The sequence below is a fragment of the Trachymyrmex septentrionalis genome, unplaced genomic scaffold (genome assembly GCF_001594115.1).
Source record: "Trachymyrmex septentrionalis isolate Tsep2-gDNA-1 unplaced genomic scaffold, Tsep1.0 scaffold7, whole genome shotgun sequence".
Lineage (NCBI taxonomy): Eukaryota > Metazoa > Arthropoda > Insecta > Hymenoptera > Formicidae > Trachymyrmex > Trachymyrmex septentrionalis.
Window position 1 is genome coordinate 2,467,668 of NW_017305884.1, and position 17,044 is coordinate 2,484,711.

The 17,044-nt window shown below is 37.2% G+C and overlaps 2 protein-coding genes across 3 annotated transcripts in view; one reads left to right on the plus strand and one right to left on the minus strand.

Moving 5' to 3' along the window:
* The window catches only part of LOC108753539 (synaptobrevin-1), a 4,166-nt gene extending 2,628 nt beyond the window's left edge, over positions 1–1,538 (minus strand). The window contains exon 1 of the mRNA XM_018495201.1: positions 1,432–1,538. The gene's annotated coding sequence lies outside the window, so the exon portion shown is untranslated. The remainder of the gene's footprint in view (positions 1–1,431) is intronic.
* A 916-nt stretch (positions 1,539–2,454) lies between these two features.
* Positions 2,455–15,208, plus strand: LOC108753537 (vesicle-associated membrane protein 2). 2 transcript variants are annotated; one of them, XM_018495198.1, is made up of 6 exons: positions 2,455–2,539; positions 8,364–8,581; positions 9,726–9,805; positions 9,890–9,941; positions 10,823–10,881; positions 14,193–15,208. In XM_018495198.1, coding segments are annotated over exons 1-5 (366 nt in total). In that variant the 5' UTR covers positions 2,455–2,537; the 3' UTR covers positions 10,837–10,881; positions 14,193–15,208. The 2 variants fall into 2 exon arrangements, with proteins under 2 accessions (XP_018350700.1, XP_018350699.1); XM_018495197.1 differs by lacking the exon at positions 10,823–10,881.
* The last annotated feature ends 1,836 nt before the right edge of the window (positions 15,209–17,044 follow it).

Consider the following 17,044-nt stretch of genomic DNA (forward strand, 5'->3'; position numbering starts at 1 on the left):
AAGGCTGGACTCTACATTAAAAAAAATTTAGTTGATATTCTAAGCATCTAGCTTTTGTCGATCAAAAAGTAAAGTTAATGCTAGTATACATAATAACTTTATCGTATGTACAAATTTAATATTGTAAGACCAACACGTACACATAAAAGATATGTGCAACAGACAAAATATTTTAGCAATACTGTTGCTATAAAATCTGATGATAGTAAAATAATGTAAAAGAAATAAAATAAAATAGCACAAAAGACAGAAGTAAAAACGAGATATAGATTTTGTGAATTATTATACCTATAATTAACTATGAGAAATACGAAATGATAAATCAAGCGGCTGATTGGAATGAAGAAAGCCAAAAGGAGGTTTTTTAATATTTGTCGACAGCATTTATTGAATTAAAATATTTGATGACGATATCAAAAAAAGATTGACTTGGAATTTTATGGATCACTAAATGGATTTAATAATAGCGACTCAACAAATAAGTTGAAACGTTATTTATCATCATTTTGATACTCGAAAATGACAAAAATAACTTTAACTTTCCAGATAGAACACAGAATCACAATTAAGTCATAATGATATCATAAAACGTCATCATGAAAAAGTAAACAAGAACAAATAAGATCGCGATAATGTTCTTATGATTTTACTTCTCTGTTTTATTTCGCAAGGAGCACACAATAAAAGTCAACAAAAAAAAATCAAAATGATTTTATTTTAATTCTTACTGTCAATAAATAATCAAAGTTTGTAATTAAAAATTTATAATTTTGATTTTCATGAGACGTCAAAATAAAGTCATTTTAACTTTCTCTTGACTTGTGTGTTTCTTATGCTGAATTGTTTGTTGGGGAATGTTTGAAGGGTGTGCAATGGAAATCATAAGGAACCTGTCGCAATTGTGGAATCGATTCGATTCTCCTTAAAATGTGTGTTGTTAAACACAAATCTAAGACATACATATTTTTTTATATCGACCAATACCAATCTTAGATTTAAAGGATAAAACGACTCCTCAAAGCTAACGCTACATATTTACATAATTCCTATCGATTATCAGTGAAACGGTGAGATGTATAGAAAAATATTTTAGACAAAATTTTTTATAGTTTTTTTTTTATATACTTTATAATCGTGTGTTTAGATTTTTCAAAAATCTAATATTTTTAAAAACTCCTATCTCCAATCAATTTTGAGGGATTGTTTCACCTTAAATCTAAGAATGGGTTAACATAAAAAAAAATACATATCTCTTTGTATTTAACAGCATATTTCTAGGAGAATCGAGTCGGTTCCGTACACTTTTAACAGGCATTTTATCAATCAAACTCAGTCTCGAAAATTGCTAGGCCTAAATCACGCAATCACGACGCGAGTAGCCATCTCTCGCTAAAGAAAGTGGAAACTTTCGTCTCGCAGAACTCTACTTACCACTACGACCTGCCATAATCGTATGAGCGTAACGCAAAAGCATCTCCGACGCCATGCAGTCGTTCACCGTGACACCGACATGACTCACGACGAATATCGCGACGATGGCATAAATAAAACATCTTGCGGATGCCCGTGCGCGTATTCGCACCGCGTCGTTACAGGAACGTATACAAGGAGACAAGGTTCCAACTTGCGGGGTGCGATCCAACCGTATTCAACCCTTATTGCAGCGACCAACGCGAAATTAAATACTACATTGCTATCCACATATAGATAGATTTGTCAAGTGCACAAAACAGTCAGTCTCGACATTTCAATCTACTTCGTCGTGTAGAAACGAGAATTCCACAATTATTTCACTCTCGTCGAAACGCAACTGTTCCGTCATCCTCCCACAAAAAGTTAACACGAACAAGACCGCGCAATTAAACGGCCAAGTTTCTCTTGCTTTTTACGCGGGTTTCGAGTAAAACAATTTCGGGCTATTTATCGAAGTAAAACGGAGCCGAGAAAACGCTGGTGGCACTCGATGCTCCCGGAAACGTTCCTGACGATCGTGTAGGGTGTGTTCGCGCATGGGGGTTGCAAGGCGACATCGCGACCATTTATCGACCAAAGGGCGCACGTGCGCAATCGGCGAGGTTGGCGTGCCGTCCGTCGACCCTGCAAGTCTCGAGAGATCGACTCTCCGTGTGACCGCCGTGCTTTCGAAAGCGCTTTCCCCGCGTTGGCCGATTCCCAGGTGTCCCAACCGGGAAATCGATCGATTGCGCGATCGGGGGTACTTTTCACGAGCGGCCGGGGCGTAGAAACGCGAATAAAACGCGTAGCGACGAGTGCGGAGGTGAAAATCAAAGTTCGGAGGTGAGCCATCGAGATATATCGCTCGGTCGTACGCGTGCGCGACGATATCGCACGGCGGCGTGCCTCCTGGAAATTTTATCAATACCGCGGCGGCCATCTAGTCTTGCTGGCAGTTGCTCGCGAAAAGTTACGCGCCGAACGCCGAACGACCGACCGGGGGTGTCGCCGAGCAAGCCGATCGACAAATCGACGAGGATTATCGGAACGGGAAGAGCCCGAGGCGATCAACGGCAAGAAATATGTGAGTACACGTGATAATAATACGGAACGCTGCGGACGCGATCCCCCCGGTAGAAATCCGAAGGTTCTCCGCGAGGACGTTGCGAGGATGAAGTATCTACCATTCGATATCGAGAATCTTAGACGGAAAACAGCGAGTCTTTCTTTCAGTCAGTTCCGACGAACGAATAGTCTCTAAAGACGAGACATAGCTGTGAAATCATGCCAAACGGAGTAATTGAGGTGACGCACATTAGCTTCGTGTTAGACTTCGCGTTGCGGTACACCGAGTGCAATTTCCGGATGCGCTACCTGCTGATACGATGCTCATTGACGAGGCCTCGCGATTATCAGGGACACCGAGCGTTGTAAAGCGTCGAAATCGGGATGATGATGTACTTCTTAGCTTTCGCTTCGCGCCTGTATACGATGATACAAATGGCGATTGTATTGTGGAGCTACATCGAGAGTGAATTCCGTGGCCATTCCGTAAACGAGTCGAAAGCATTAACGTAATTGTGTCTCTTTAAGGGGGAGCCTCTACTCAAGACTGTGACGCATAACTAGATCAATGAGCGATTAGAGTAGAACGGTGACTATATTACGTTGCTCAATCGCGCTCGGTCGCGATTCAGCCGCGAAAAGCAGTTTAGCGAGAAGGTGCGGCGATCGATGGAATTTTGCAGGTATGAATGCGCAAAACCGCGCGTAAGAATCGCGTAAGGAGCCCGCGGCTGAGCTCGACGAAGAGGGCGAGAATCGCTGTCGCTGCGGTACGTTAGTAAGATATGTTTTAAGACGCAATTGCCGAGGCTTGTCGCCGCCAATCGATCCTCCTCGCACGACCCGTTCGCGGCACACGGCAGAATTTCCAATAGAGTGCAACAAAGCTCCGCGATGCCCGGCACGTATACTTGCTTTCAAGAGAAATTAATCATAACGCGACTCTTCGAACTTCTCAAGGGATACACCGTAATGCACTGACGCCACTGACCCTATCCGACGCGAATCTTTTATCTAAAGAGTGGAGTGAGTGGTGGAAAAAGTATTGACGAAACGGGCATGTTGCGTGAGAATTTTTTCACATCTCTGTCGGTTATATTACTTCGCTGAGGCTCGATTGTTCCACCTTTTGGTAAATTTTTCCTGTTGGGTAAGTAGCAAGATTACCCAATCACATGCGCGGATCACCAGATTTATCTAACAGATAAAATTTACCAAAGGTGGAACAACCGGCCCTGAGAGAAAAAAAAATGGTTGCAATTATCATAATTATCATAATTTAACTGTAATTTATGATAATTTTTTGGGACACCTATATATTTATGGTTCTTTAACCATGCATAATGAAATTGACAAATTTTTGGCAAATTTTTAATTTTTAAAAAATATATTTCTTTGTTATTGTTACCATATAAATAGTGAATTTTAAAAAATAATCACATTCGTTATAATTGCGATTGCATTTACTAGAAAATTTCATTTATCATTTATATCTTGATTTTTACTATATTAATATTTAAAGTTATCATAATTTATAGCACAATATTTTCATGTTTAAAAAATTACATATATGATATTACTAATATTATAGCAACCATAAAAATCGAGCTGCTAACCATAATTATTTTACTATGCAATTATAGTCACGAGTAACAAATATTTTTTTCTTAGTGTCCGTGTTTCAGATTTGTCATTGACTTTTGTGTTAATTATTTCACATTCTGATGGATTCATTTATTTGTCTATTTATTTGTTAATGGCGGCAATAGAGAAAATTAAACACGGTAATCGGATATTATAGCACGATAGAACTACCTTGATTAATCTCGCTTTTGAACGCAGACTATTATAGCTTTTTATTTCTCTTTCTAACTTTTCTCATTATGACCTTTCGCATCCGGTTTCCATCCACATAGCTCGATTATACACAATATACTCATTCAGCCAATCGTAGGCGTATTTAGAAGCATCGCTGTTATCTGCTCAAATATTTCGCGATGGTCTTGGACAATCTTGATGAAGGGGTGACTCAAGCAGAATGATTTAACTGTCGACTATCGTTACGACACCTACACGTCGTTGGCAAGTAACTGTGGATCTTTTTCGAAGGACACGTGATAATTTCGGGTCACTTTACAATCGCAGTGTGAATTGCGGGGAAGATTAAAAGCACGATTTCGAGCACGTTATCGAACCTCTTTTCATTTCGACGAATTTCTTTGTATATTGAACAATCGCGATTAGAGTAATCGCAATCGACGCGATCGCGCGATTAATTATCGCGCGTTCTTTGCGCATTTTGCGCACTCGACGTGATCGTCGGATGACTAATTGTGATCATATACGAACACATACATATATGTATGTTATAGTCGGGATCAATCGCGCGAAACGCGGTGCACTGCTACTACATGTCGGCTCGCAGTTTCTATATTTAGATAATCAATGATGAGCACATTTACGGCAATGTTCTACGGCTTTGCTAGACGGAAAGGTGCACGTTCGTATGTAACTTACACAAGCGTTGCAATCCGGGTGGCGAACAATGAACCGTTCGCCGGATTGTTCGATCAGAGACGACGGAATGAATCCTCGAAGCGGCGGCGAACTACAATATACCAACTACAATATTGTCCTTGAAAATTCCGATTTAATAGACTGTAAAGAATTACTGCCTCCTTTTAACACACTTCCTGAATTATTGAAAAGCTACTGATAATAAAATTTTTGTACCGAATTAATATCTCACATGAATTCGACGATTTTTAAAATAAGCAATTTGTGATAAAAATTTGCTATGTTAATTTCATGCATTTTTACATATCTTACTTTCATTATTTATTTTAAATTTCTTGCAAGTATAAATTTTTTGTCTTCGATGGTACTCTGAATGAATTTCTCAGCGAAAAAGTACAAATAAAAAAAAAGCAAAGTATAAAAAAATGTTAAGCTTACTGTTCTACACAGTATAATACAAATATCCCGTAAATATCCGTTCAGCGCGAGTTATGCTAATCTAATAATAAGAATGAAGCAGTATCCGCGATCGATGTATTAATCCCATTATGTATCCTATTTTACGTCATGGGGTGAATATTTCCCGGCATTTACGCATACAATTCATAGCTACGGCGATCGAATAATATTTCGATACGTGTCAAACAGCTATATTACAAAATAAACAGTAGCAGCAGAAATTTTCATATTTATCAGAAAACATTTCAATAAATCAAAAAAGTTCGTATTTTTAGAAACAAATTCTCTTATCAATCTCGCGATAAGTAAATATATATATATTGAAACAATCAATAATAACAGGAGAAATTTTCGAACCGTGTCGAAAAAATATTCAACGATGAGCAGTCAAATTGTACTAATATATGGAAATATCAAACATAAACATTCAAACGCAATAATACTACAATTACGAAATTTAGAATATATAATTACTAAATATAATCGATATAATTATTCGATTTGAATTGAGTTAAAAGTAGAGAGATAGATGAGAGAACGTAACGGTATGAATTGCTGATTTTATCAATTATTCTGCTAATTCTGCTAAAATATATTACTGGAATTGCGTCGAAATTTCGCGACAGATACCGGACGACGGCGACCGAATATTCCGATGTCGCGTCCGACATCTCAATGGGAACGATATGGAGGAGCAGCACGTACGACTCTCTTGTATGTTAAACTATTCCCACCGACGGTATTCGAATAGTCGATCGATCGGCTGTTGCCACTCGGTCGTTCGATCGTTAGGCCAAAAATAAAACCCGCAACCCGTTGCCGACCGCTTTTCAATCCGCCATCGCGCGTAGCCGGCATTTTTCCAAATCGTAGTATCGTAACTATGAACACGTACCACTCGTAATCTCTGCGATTTACGTCACGTATATCCGCCGCAACAAGATATTTATACATATTGATAAGCACGAAGCTTTCTCTGCAAGAATTAATATAGATTTCATCGATTTTTATTACGATATGATTGCGTAATTTTTGTCCTAATTTTATTTCGCCAATTAATTGATAGACTCACAACGACATACGACAGTATGTCTTATTCTTATCTACCGTATTGTTGACGCAAATTACCGCTTTTGTTCTTGTCGACGATTATTTAATTGATATAAAGAATATATTTAATGAAGACCTTATACGATGAAGAATGGATAGGATAATGGCATGTCGGGGGCAAGAATGAAAGATTTAATTATTCCGGTACATAAGTTGTTGAATTAAATTGATATTGCTCGCAGCGGTACCGCAAAAGGTCTCGCTCTGTCTCTTTGCAAAAGGTCAAATAGCTTGTCGGAAATCCCATAGAAAAGAGATTTTACAGAACGATATGCATATCCGTAACATGTATATACATGATTTCCCACCCAAGCATTTCCATATATAGTAGATGAAAAGATCTGTGCGTCTAATCCTGTTTAAAACGGTCTTAAACAATAAAAGATATTCTTACAAAGTGCTGTTTTTCTCGTATATATATATATATATATTCTCGTATTTAAAATAAATTCGACGTATAAAGAGAAAGAAAAAAAGGAGAATATAAAAAGAGAAAGAAACATCTGAAATATTTTCGATTAATCAAAAGTATCATAAAAATTTAGGAAACGCATGGCTTCATCCAAAATCCTAATGAAATGCTCGTAAAATCGTTCATAACGATCTCGATCGTTTTATTTCAAATCCTCATTCGCGTGTAGGTGCACGTGCGTTCTGAATTACAATCTCCTGAGGTCACACGAGTAGCCGACATTATCAATGACCTTTTCTCTTTCCGTATCCGCTTGTCCAACAAACACGTTTTAATCATGAATGCGCCCGGGGACAATGTACCTGCATCATCATCGCGTCGTTGAATCTTCTTAAGAAACAAGTTGGAGAAAAAACCGCGTCCGAGTTAATACACATCAAGTTTTTACTACTAAACAGTACAAATGGCGAAATCGTGTCATGAACTCTGCCCTTTCGCGGTGCTTTCCACCCGCGGCTCGATATGGGGAAAATGCAGCATCCAGCACCATAGGGCAAAACGAGGGTGTATAATTCGCGGCTTGCGCGCTCCGGGATGAGCGACACCCACCCGCGTGTTTATTTCACTTTTTAAAGCTACCGGGCAGAGAAACGCACGCGCAACCGTACACGGAGGAAATATACAAATAAATCCCACGCCGTGTACAAACACCGCAAAATACAAGCGATATCGATGATAAATACGCGTATTTGATAAATATACAGTTTCACAACGGCGTGTGTTATACGGGTGGCCTAAAGATATTCACCTCTGTCAGCCCTTATTTATCAACATTCAACAACAACGTATTGACACGAGACTCGCTGCACCGAGGAAAAAAAATGGCTAGATTAATTGAAATTCTAGTTGAAAATTGATGAATCAGAATTTTCCGATTAATACTCGTTTCTATCAATGTAGTTTAAATCTGGGTTCAACTAACTCTTCATCTTTTTCTAGTTCTAAGTTGAACGAGATTAAGATTAATCTGCACTGTGGTATAGAAATGAACGTGCGTGAGTCTACTAGAATTCTAGTTGAGATAACCGAAAATTTCCGATTGATGTAATGAGAATCTTTTGCTTTGTCAGATATTTTTCTCAGTGTCTGATTATTCTATTTTATCATTTATTGTTTCGTTATTTTCTGAGGTATTAAATTTAGTCGGTGTTATACCAATATTTCCGCGAGAAGTGGTGTATTCGTAAATGGATCGCGTTTGTTCAACGCCCGATTGTATCGCGATGATACATTGGATGTGATAACGCTAGTTGTCATCTTCTCGAAATCGCGTCTTTGTTCGCAGGGCTACGGAGGGTGGTTTAGCACCGGATGCAGCTGCAGGTGCAGGCGCCGGCACCGACGGCATCGTCGGTGGCCCCAGAACGCCCCAGCAAATTGCCTCGCAGAAGCGGCTGCAAGCGACGCAAGCGCAAGTCGACGAAGTCGTCGACATCATGAAGACAAATGTGGAGAAGGTCCTCGAGCGCGATCAAAAGCTCTCCGAGCTCGACGATCGAGCAGGTGAGATCCACTTTTCACGCAGCCGAAAATTATGCGTTAAGAAAAATCTCGACGGGGAGCTCGTTTTGATGAAAAAGTTGACAATTTTTATTTAATCCTAGTCAACACACTTAATCCCCTAAAATAGATTCTACTATTTTGCCAAATTGTATAATACTTTATTTTATAATTATGCATATTGCTTCATTGTCACTTGCGCGCGTGCGCACTTATTAACACTGATATAGTCATTAATTATTATATACGTCACTTGATTGTTCTGCTTCTACGTCAGGTACTTACTTATTCATGGTAAATATCATTTGTTGCACGTCAAGAAATTAATTAATGCCTTGGAAGAGCGAAAATATATATGTTGCTGCATCTCCGCATAAAAGAATATCGTCTAAATTTTTAAAAAGATATAATTATAACACGGATTCAGGTCACGAATTGTATTGTATGCATATCACGACGCGATATTATATTATTATTCACGATCAATGTGGTGGCTATACTGAATAGAAGCGCTAAACAGAAAATACGGTCGTGGGAAAACTACACCTTCCATTCATGGTATCGTGGCAATAAAGTAGTCCGACCCTGCGCGTCTGACTACACGTTGATATCGATTACTGTGACACGCTCGAATCGATGCCACGTTATGTGGCTGATGAACGTCGATCTTTTATGCAATACGCACGTACTTTTATTATTTCTGTAAACATATACCTATTTTCGCACTAATAAATTACATTATTTTATACTCTCACTAAATATTTTTGCGTTCTTCTCCTTCTTGAATAAAGTTACACTCAAAACAATTTACTAAATCTTAATCGTATTTTTTTTAACAGCACTAACTGTAAATTTTTATTTACAGTAAATAAATATTTACTCAATAAAAAAAAATGATGGTTAAATCGAATTAATGGTTCCTGCATCAAATAAATATACGTTTACATTTAGCAAATATTTAGTTAATATTGCGCGCGCCCAAATAAATATTTATTAAAATTTAGTATATATTTTGTCACTGCACGTTGCCTCTATCGATTATTAATATTAGAAAACAGTTCTTATTTTGAGAATTCTTTTTTCTCGAAGTTACACATAGAGATATCTGAGATAAATCGGATGACACCTACGTAATTGGCTTTTGCAGATGCACTTCAACAAGGAGCGTCACAATTTGAACAACAAGCAGGAAAATTGAAGAGAAAGTTCTGGCTACAGAATCTAAAGGTGAGTGTCAAGTTTTATTTAAAAAATTTCATGGCAATATTCGAAATATTAATGATAATTTTGCGATTTGTTTTTTTTTAACAGATGATGATCATTATGGGTGTAATCGGACTCATTGTACTGGCCATCATTGTCGGTAAGTGTTTCACTAATTCATTAACGTTTAACAGTTGTCGACACTGCCACTGTAACTGTTTAAATGTTCTGTGCCATCTCGTCGATGTATATCTCGTCCTGATTTCGAGCGACTAATTCAGCGTTACTTCCTTTTTTTCATCATCTATTTGGACACGGTGAAAGTGTCGACCATTTATTTAAATAAAATATCATAGAAATTAATATTTACTTTTAAATTCGTATTTGATACTGACAAATATGAATTTTTAATGGATAAACTGCCGCTTAGAGTTTATGACTTTGACGGTGATCATTGCATTACATTGAATCAGTCGTTCCCATCTAATGTCTCTCTGTCGATCTATACCCTTTGTGCTAAGGAAACATCTACTACGTACAGACGATTGTGTTTGCACGATGCGAAAGACGTCGCGATGTGAAGCGAAATGTCCACGGATTTGCATAGCTTTTGAGAAATCCTTTCGGAAAGATCTCTTGAAGCTTCTCGAAGAAATGTGCCGAAATGAACTGTTTATCGTGCTTTGCCTGAAAATTACGTCGACTACTTGGCCTCATAATTCATCTTCACAAAACTTTATCAAAAATATCATACTCGCGAGCATCTTTTTTCTCTACATTTCAGAATTCCTACTTTAAATTTTACAAAAGTTCTATATATTTCTAGCAATATCAGTCTGCTGCATTTTATGACCGAAAAAGCTGAGAGTATATTACTTTTTTTTTTGCAAGAACACGTCTTTATCGCGCGAAATATGAAATGCGCGATAGACGCCACTATGTAGCGTGATTTGTCGGAAAAAGTGGCGTCACTTTGTCTTCCTTTTTTTCATTCATCATCTAACACGTATGAAATGTATGTATTTCTCTTTTCCCGTCTAGCGAACTTCATGTAGGCGCGCTGATTGGTGGAAGAGATTTGTGTGTGAGTGAGTCTGAAGGTAGAAAGCAAAACAATTGCGACATTGCGTATCGTTGTTGTTTCTCACCTCGTTTCTCTATTTTACTTGTGTCGTAGAAAATGTATACCTGAACCCGTACAGTTTCTCCAATTCCACAATTCTCGTTGTTTATCGTCCGACACGTAAAAAAACTCCCCTCGTCCTAATATTTCAAAATTGTCTTTAATTTTGACAAATCACGTACCAAGTGTTGCCAGTTTTATAAAGACTTCACCGGATTATTTTTTTCTTAAAAAAATAATAACGACTCCAATTGTTAACTTTATTATTATTCTCATAGACGTATTTTGTAATAAACTGATTATATTAATTATGATAATTGTGATATACAATTATCGTATTACTACTGTAACGTTTTATTATTACTATAGTTTTTTTTCCATTGGTTTTGCAAAAAACGTGCAGCGGCGCTTTTATAAAACTGGTATTTTTAGTCGATGTTTATGTATATTATGTCTGCCTGTGATAGGAACTTGCTCTATCTGTTGCTACGTGTATTCCCTACACAAGAACTCTCCATCAACTATCCAGTGTTGTTGCATATTTATGAAGTACTGATTTAATTGGGAAGCGTTCCAATTAAGAATCGCCGTGGCGGTACACCGCGAGCCTTCATAAATCTTCGACGACATCCTTCCTGACTCCCTTCTCTTATCACAACACAGCGTACAAGACAACATTAAGTGTAAACAGTATGTAAAAGTTGCCGTCATGTGTTTTCTCGCTAGGAATTTTCTCAGTATTTGGTCCGACGTTTTAAGCGTCTCTTTAAAGTCCATAAGACGGAAAAAGCGACGCAGAAAATCACTTTATCATGATTTTAACAGTTTCAATGTCATAGATATTTGTCACAACTGTGTTGACTAAAACCCACTTTAGACGATCTATAATTCGCGTCGGATTTCCAAATAGAACTGTTCTGATGTTTACACTATATTGTTTTTTTTTTTTTTACATTAGATAGCATATAAAATTATGAGACTATTATCTTGTGAATTTTAATACGAATTATAGATCGTGAACCTTAAATGTATTGCGTAAATTAATTTTGAAACAAACTATCGGTTTCTTTAACGAATACCGATAAATTTTTAAAAAGGAATGTTTGCCAAGACACGACCATACCTCACCCTCTGTGTGTGTTACGACTGTAATCGTTGTTATGTGTCTGTCTGTACTTTTCGGTGGTATCCTCTTTCTGAAGTTGGTCCCAGGCAGTGATTTTCAAATTTCTGGTGGTCAATTAACAAAGAAAAAGACCGAAAAGGTGTAACACACGTGAAACAGGCTGAACATACAGCTTTAAACACTGTGATTCGCAAATTCTGCGGTGGCAATAAAGAAACGGTACAAAATACCACCCAGAAATGAAAACACAAGAAATGAAAACACCACAACGATAAACGATAACATCAACAACAAGCACAATATCGACAACAGTAAGAATTATCAAACAACTACAACTACAACAAAGTTTCTGTTTAATCCTATTCTACTCTTCGGTACGGTAAGCTATGATTTTATTGTTGCACCCAATATTCTATCTTTTTCTCTCTTCTTACGCCAAAATGCAATTTAAATCTTCTTCAATTAGCACTTTCTCTTACATTTCTTTATTTTATTTATTTACTCATCTTTATGTATATTGAAAAAAAATTCTAAAAAATACGAATGTATAATTTCTTTAGAAAAAGATTAAACGTGATATAAACAATAATATACAACAAAAATAACAAGAAACTACACAAGCCAGATTTTTATGTATTTCAAATTCTTAGAATATACGTTTCGACTTTATTATTAGGTCATCCTCAGTAGGAGATATTTTATACATGTAAAAAACGCAAATTTAACAAAATTAATAAAGTTAGATACAATTTTTACAGATTATAGTTACCCAAAGTGTTGATAGTATTCCTTCATATCTATCTCTTGTTACAATAATGTAATGCTTTCAGTCTTGTAATATTCTTAGTTACATTCTTCTATTATATCGATCGCAATTAATCCATAATGATGATAAAATTATTTAAACATGTTGAGTCATTCAATAAAAATGTATCAGCACACATTCCCAAATGCGAATGTTTAACAAGAATATAAATCAGTAGTTGGAACAATGAGTCAAAAATTACTTATATTGTATTGAAATAAGGTGATATATTACATTTATATATAGTAATATAATAAAAATATATTTTAATTCAAATCTTTATAAATTTAATAATTTAATTTTTAATTTTGCATTTATACATATATATATATATAATATATACAAGATTAATTATAATATTATATCAATTTATTTCATTTTCTGCATACAATAAATTCGTACTTATTACATTCTGCATGTTTCTCTTTTTCTCTCTCCCATCATTCATCCTCTTCTTTTCTCTTAAATAACATTCTTAGTACAGCGCGAAACTCATACACTGTATATATATTGTCAAGATATGCATATTTTAATAATCTTATACATTCTAATATTATAAAGACGAATCATAGTAAAAGTTTCTGGGACGATCTTCGCGTATCGTGCTTGACCTCTTATTGCGGAGCATGTGCCATCGATTTAATTATTTATTCCTCGATTGAAAGTGCCGATGTCGGCATAGCGTTGCATGGCTTGTATATTATGTGGAATGTGCCAAAAGCTTCTAACGCGAACAATTTTAGCTAGAAATTCAGCCAGAATTTCTAGTGAACTGCGACGAATTTTGTCGTCTACAATGTGAAAAGGAAAAAAGACGGACTCCGGACAGAACTTCTGGCAAAAAGCGAAACTTTATATTTTGCCACTAATTATTTCCGCAGGGGAAAGTTTATGTATCATGTGTATCGAGTGGCCTCTATATATACGCATTTACGCTTCTGTAACTACTTGCATGCAATTTTTCTTTATACTTATGGCTAATGAATTGTTATATGCTTTAAATTGCGAACGTCAATGAGTTTAGTTTATGTCAAACGCATCGTCGTGGATATAATGGCGTGAATATTGATACCACTTCAAATCTACTAAAACGTATAAACTTACATTCTTCATAATTCTTGATCTTGATATACACTAAATTTAAACGCTTGTCCACGACGAGTGCGATCCGCCATGTGTCTCCGCATGCGAAAGATGGCGAAATAAAGAGGAAGGAAGTAAAAAAAAAAGATGGAGAACGGAAAGAAACAAATTTAATAAAAAAAAGTCGAAGAGACAAAGACTAAGAGCAACATGGGACGAATTCATTGCCGTCCCTTATTCATTGGAGGAGAACAAATGTTATTATTGTTTTCAGCGAGCGTCACCGGCGGCAGCAATACGCAAAATTGAACGCGAGAGTAAGAGCTAAAGTAAAATAACGTAACAACTACAGCAACAATAAAAAGAGAGAGAAATAAAAGGAGAAGAGGAGGAACGAGAAAGAGAGGAGAAGGAAGAAACGGCGGCTGAGAAATTTCCGAAGAGGAGATGGTTTTTAGAGGGATAGATCTCGCAAGATGGAAATTGTGATGAGCCGTTGACGAGCTCTGCCGGAGTTCTCCGCGAACGTAATCGTCGGATCGATCGCGCGCGGGAATCAATCGATCGATGGTCGGCCTTGGGATTCATCGTGGGAAAGAAGGAAGGATAACGGCGGATGATCGGAAGCAGGAAACCGAGCGGGAACAACGAAGAGAGCCGTCGCGACGACCACGGAACTTTCCTGTTACCCCTCGTAGCGGTTTTCTTTTCCTTTTCCGGATCGAGTAGAGGAAGTCGAGGGATCCACGCCGAACCGGCACAGTCTCCATATCTCGCATGGACGAAGGTTGCGTACGATAATTAACACGTGCGAAATTCCGCTGATTTCTCGACCATTAATGCATTGCGTTATTACTTTAGATTTATCGTTTGATATAATTGACGTGAAATTTCCTTGTTACCACGCTCTTTTCGCAACAGTACAGCTATTTTGAGGAACGTTAATTCGTACCTTAAGTTTCGGCGAATGCGAAATTAAATTGAAAATACGCAGATCTTAATGGATTTAAGATATTTTAAATCTATCTTAGTCTAAGTCCGAGATTTTGTTAGATAAGCGGAATTAAAACTGATCCTATTAAAATCTCACGATGAGATGATCTAAACGCAGCTGATTGATAAGACGAGACACGTGCATCGCGCTTTCCTTCGTCCATCTTCGTTAATTAAGAATGTCCGAAAAAAGTTAGAAAAAAATGAGAAATACAGAAACAAATGATTATTGTAAACAAAGAAGCGAAAAGCGAAAGCTTTTTTCGTGAAAAAAAGAGGGAAAATTCATTATAGCAGCGACACATAATACTTAAATATATAGGAAATATATATATATATAAAAATATATATATATGTATAGAAAGAAAAAAGATAAAGAAAGACAGGGTGTCCGTAAAAACCTCCATCATGTAAAACCTCTCCGACGAAGGCAGTTGCTGTAGTACATACACGACGCGTTCACGATGTATATCGAGACATTTACTTTATAGACATAAATGTAAATCACGCAAACTGTAAATAATATATCATTTGTCTCTCACGCGTCATTTATCGGATTCAATCCGCTCCAATTATATATATTGAGAAGAATCACTTGTGCCCTTTAATTGTTCCTTTGTCTTGCATCTTGCTTTTTGCTTTTCGCGAATTATAATGGAAAAGAAAAAAATCGATGGATAGAGAGGGATAGACGAAATAGGAAGGAGAGAAGCAAACGGAAAAGAAATAATAGTGACAATCGCCTGCCTTCGTCGAAGACGGCGATCAACGTTTTCGAGCAGCCTGTGTACAGTAAATCTAAGAAATAATAAAGAATGGGAAAGAAGAGTGAATGAGAAGTGAAAAAGGGAGAGGTGACGAAGGGGGTGGAAAAGTCTTGTTATCGGGAGGCGCAGCAGCTATAAGTAACGTTTTATGGCTTTAAAGATGAATTATCTACAAGATGTTATGTATACATGTTAATAATAACGATTACGATGATGATAATAATGGTAATATTAATAATAATTATAATAAAAACGACGGAGGGGGTTGCTTTAACTCTAACTAAAATCCGCTTCGCGGATGCGATCGCGCCGAGAAAAAAAGAAACTCTTGTCATTTCGATTCGAGAATATCCGAGGATGAGGCTCCATCCTCGATCATCCTCTTATCGTTCACCCGCGAGATAAGACGTTTATTAGCGACAAGGGTATATTGCGCCCGACACGCCGATTATTCGTCGACGAGGATCGTCGTCGATCTCCGACGATCCTTATCCGGTCTCCTTCCTTCTTCCGTTCGATCCTTACTGATTTCGGTGCTGCTGCTGCTGCTACTGCTGCTGCTGCTGCTGCTGCTGCTGCTGCTGCTGATTCAGCAATAATATCGAGAGACGAAATTAACCATCGTCCGCGATCCTCCGCAATTATTCCTCCCTTCGGTCCCGCCCCGACGCGCGATATTTGTGGATATGCCTGCAGGCGCCATTCCGTCGCGACTTTCGGACGCGACGAAATTCACCAAGAGAGAGAAGAGCTTTTCATCGAGTCGATCGGCAGAATACGATCGACTTCGCTTTCATTCGCGCCGGGATTCACTTTAGGAAAAATTTTAGGAAGCGAGATCTACGACAATATTTCAAATATTAATTGTTTGCAATTATTGAACGATCTGATTATGTACTTAATCATAGCGTTAATTGGTCAAAATAAAATAAAGACATCATCTAATCTTCTTCTACCTTTTTTTCAAATTGATTTTTCTTACACAAATATTTGTTACCTAACAATTTATTGTAATTAATTCCATGGCATTGTTAAAGATAATATTGATAATCTCATTGAGGAATCATTGGGGACCACAAGTTGTTAATGCGATATACTCTTTTGCTGAATCGCGAGAATCGCAAGGATGAAAAAGCGAAGGGCCGATCGACGAATGAGAAATTCTTCGAAGTTGTCGCGCGAAATGGCTGCACACCCGAGTTATAATATTTAAAAACGATCATTCCATGTTTATCAACTTATGAACACTGTACGTAGCTGTACGTCATAATCTTAACCGTGTCGACGTGTCCCTAATTATTAATGACGAATATGACCCTGATGCTGCGCTTTGAACAATTGTACAGTATCGAATAAAAAATACACT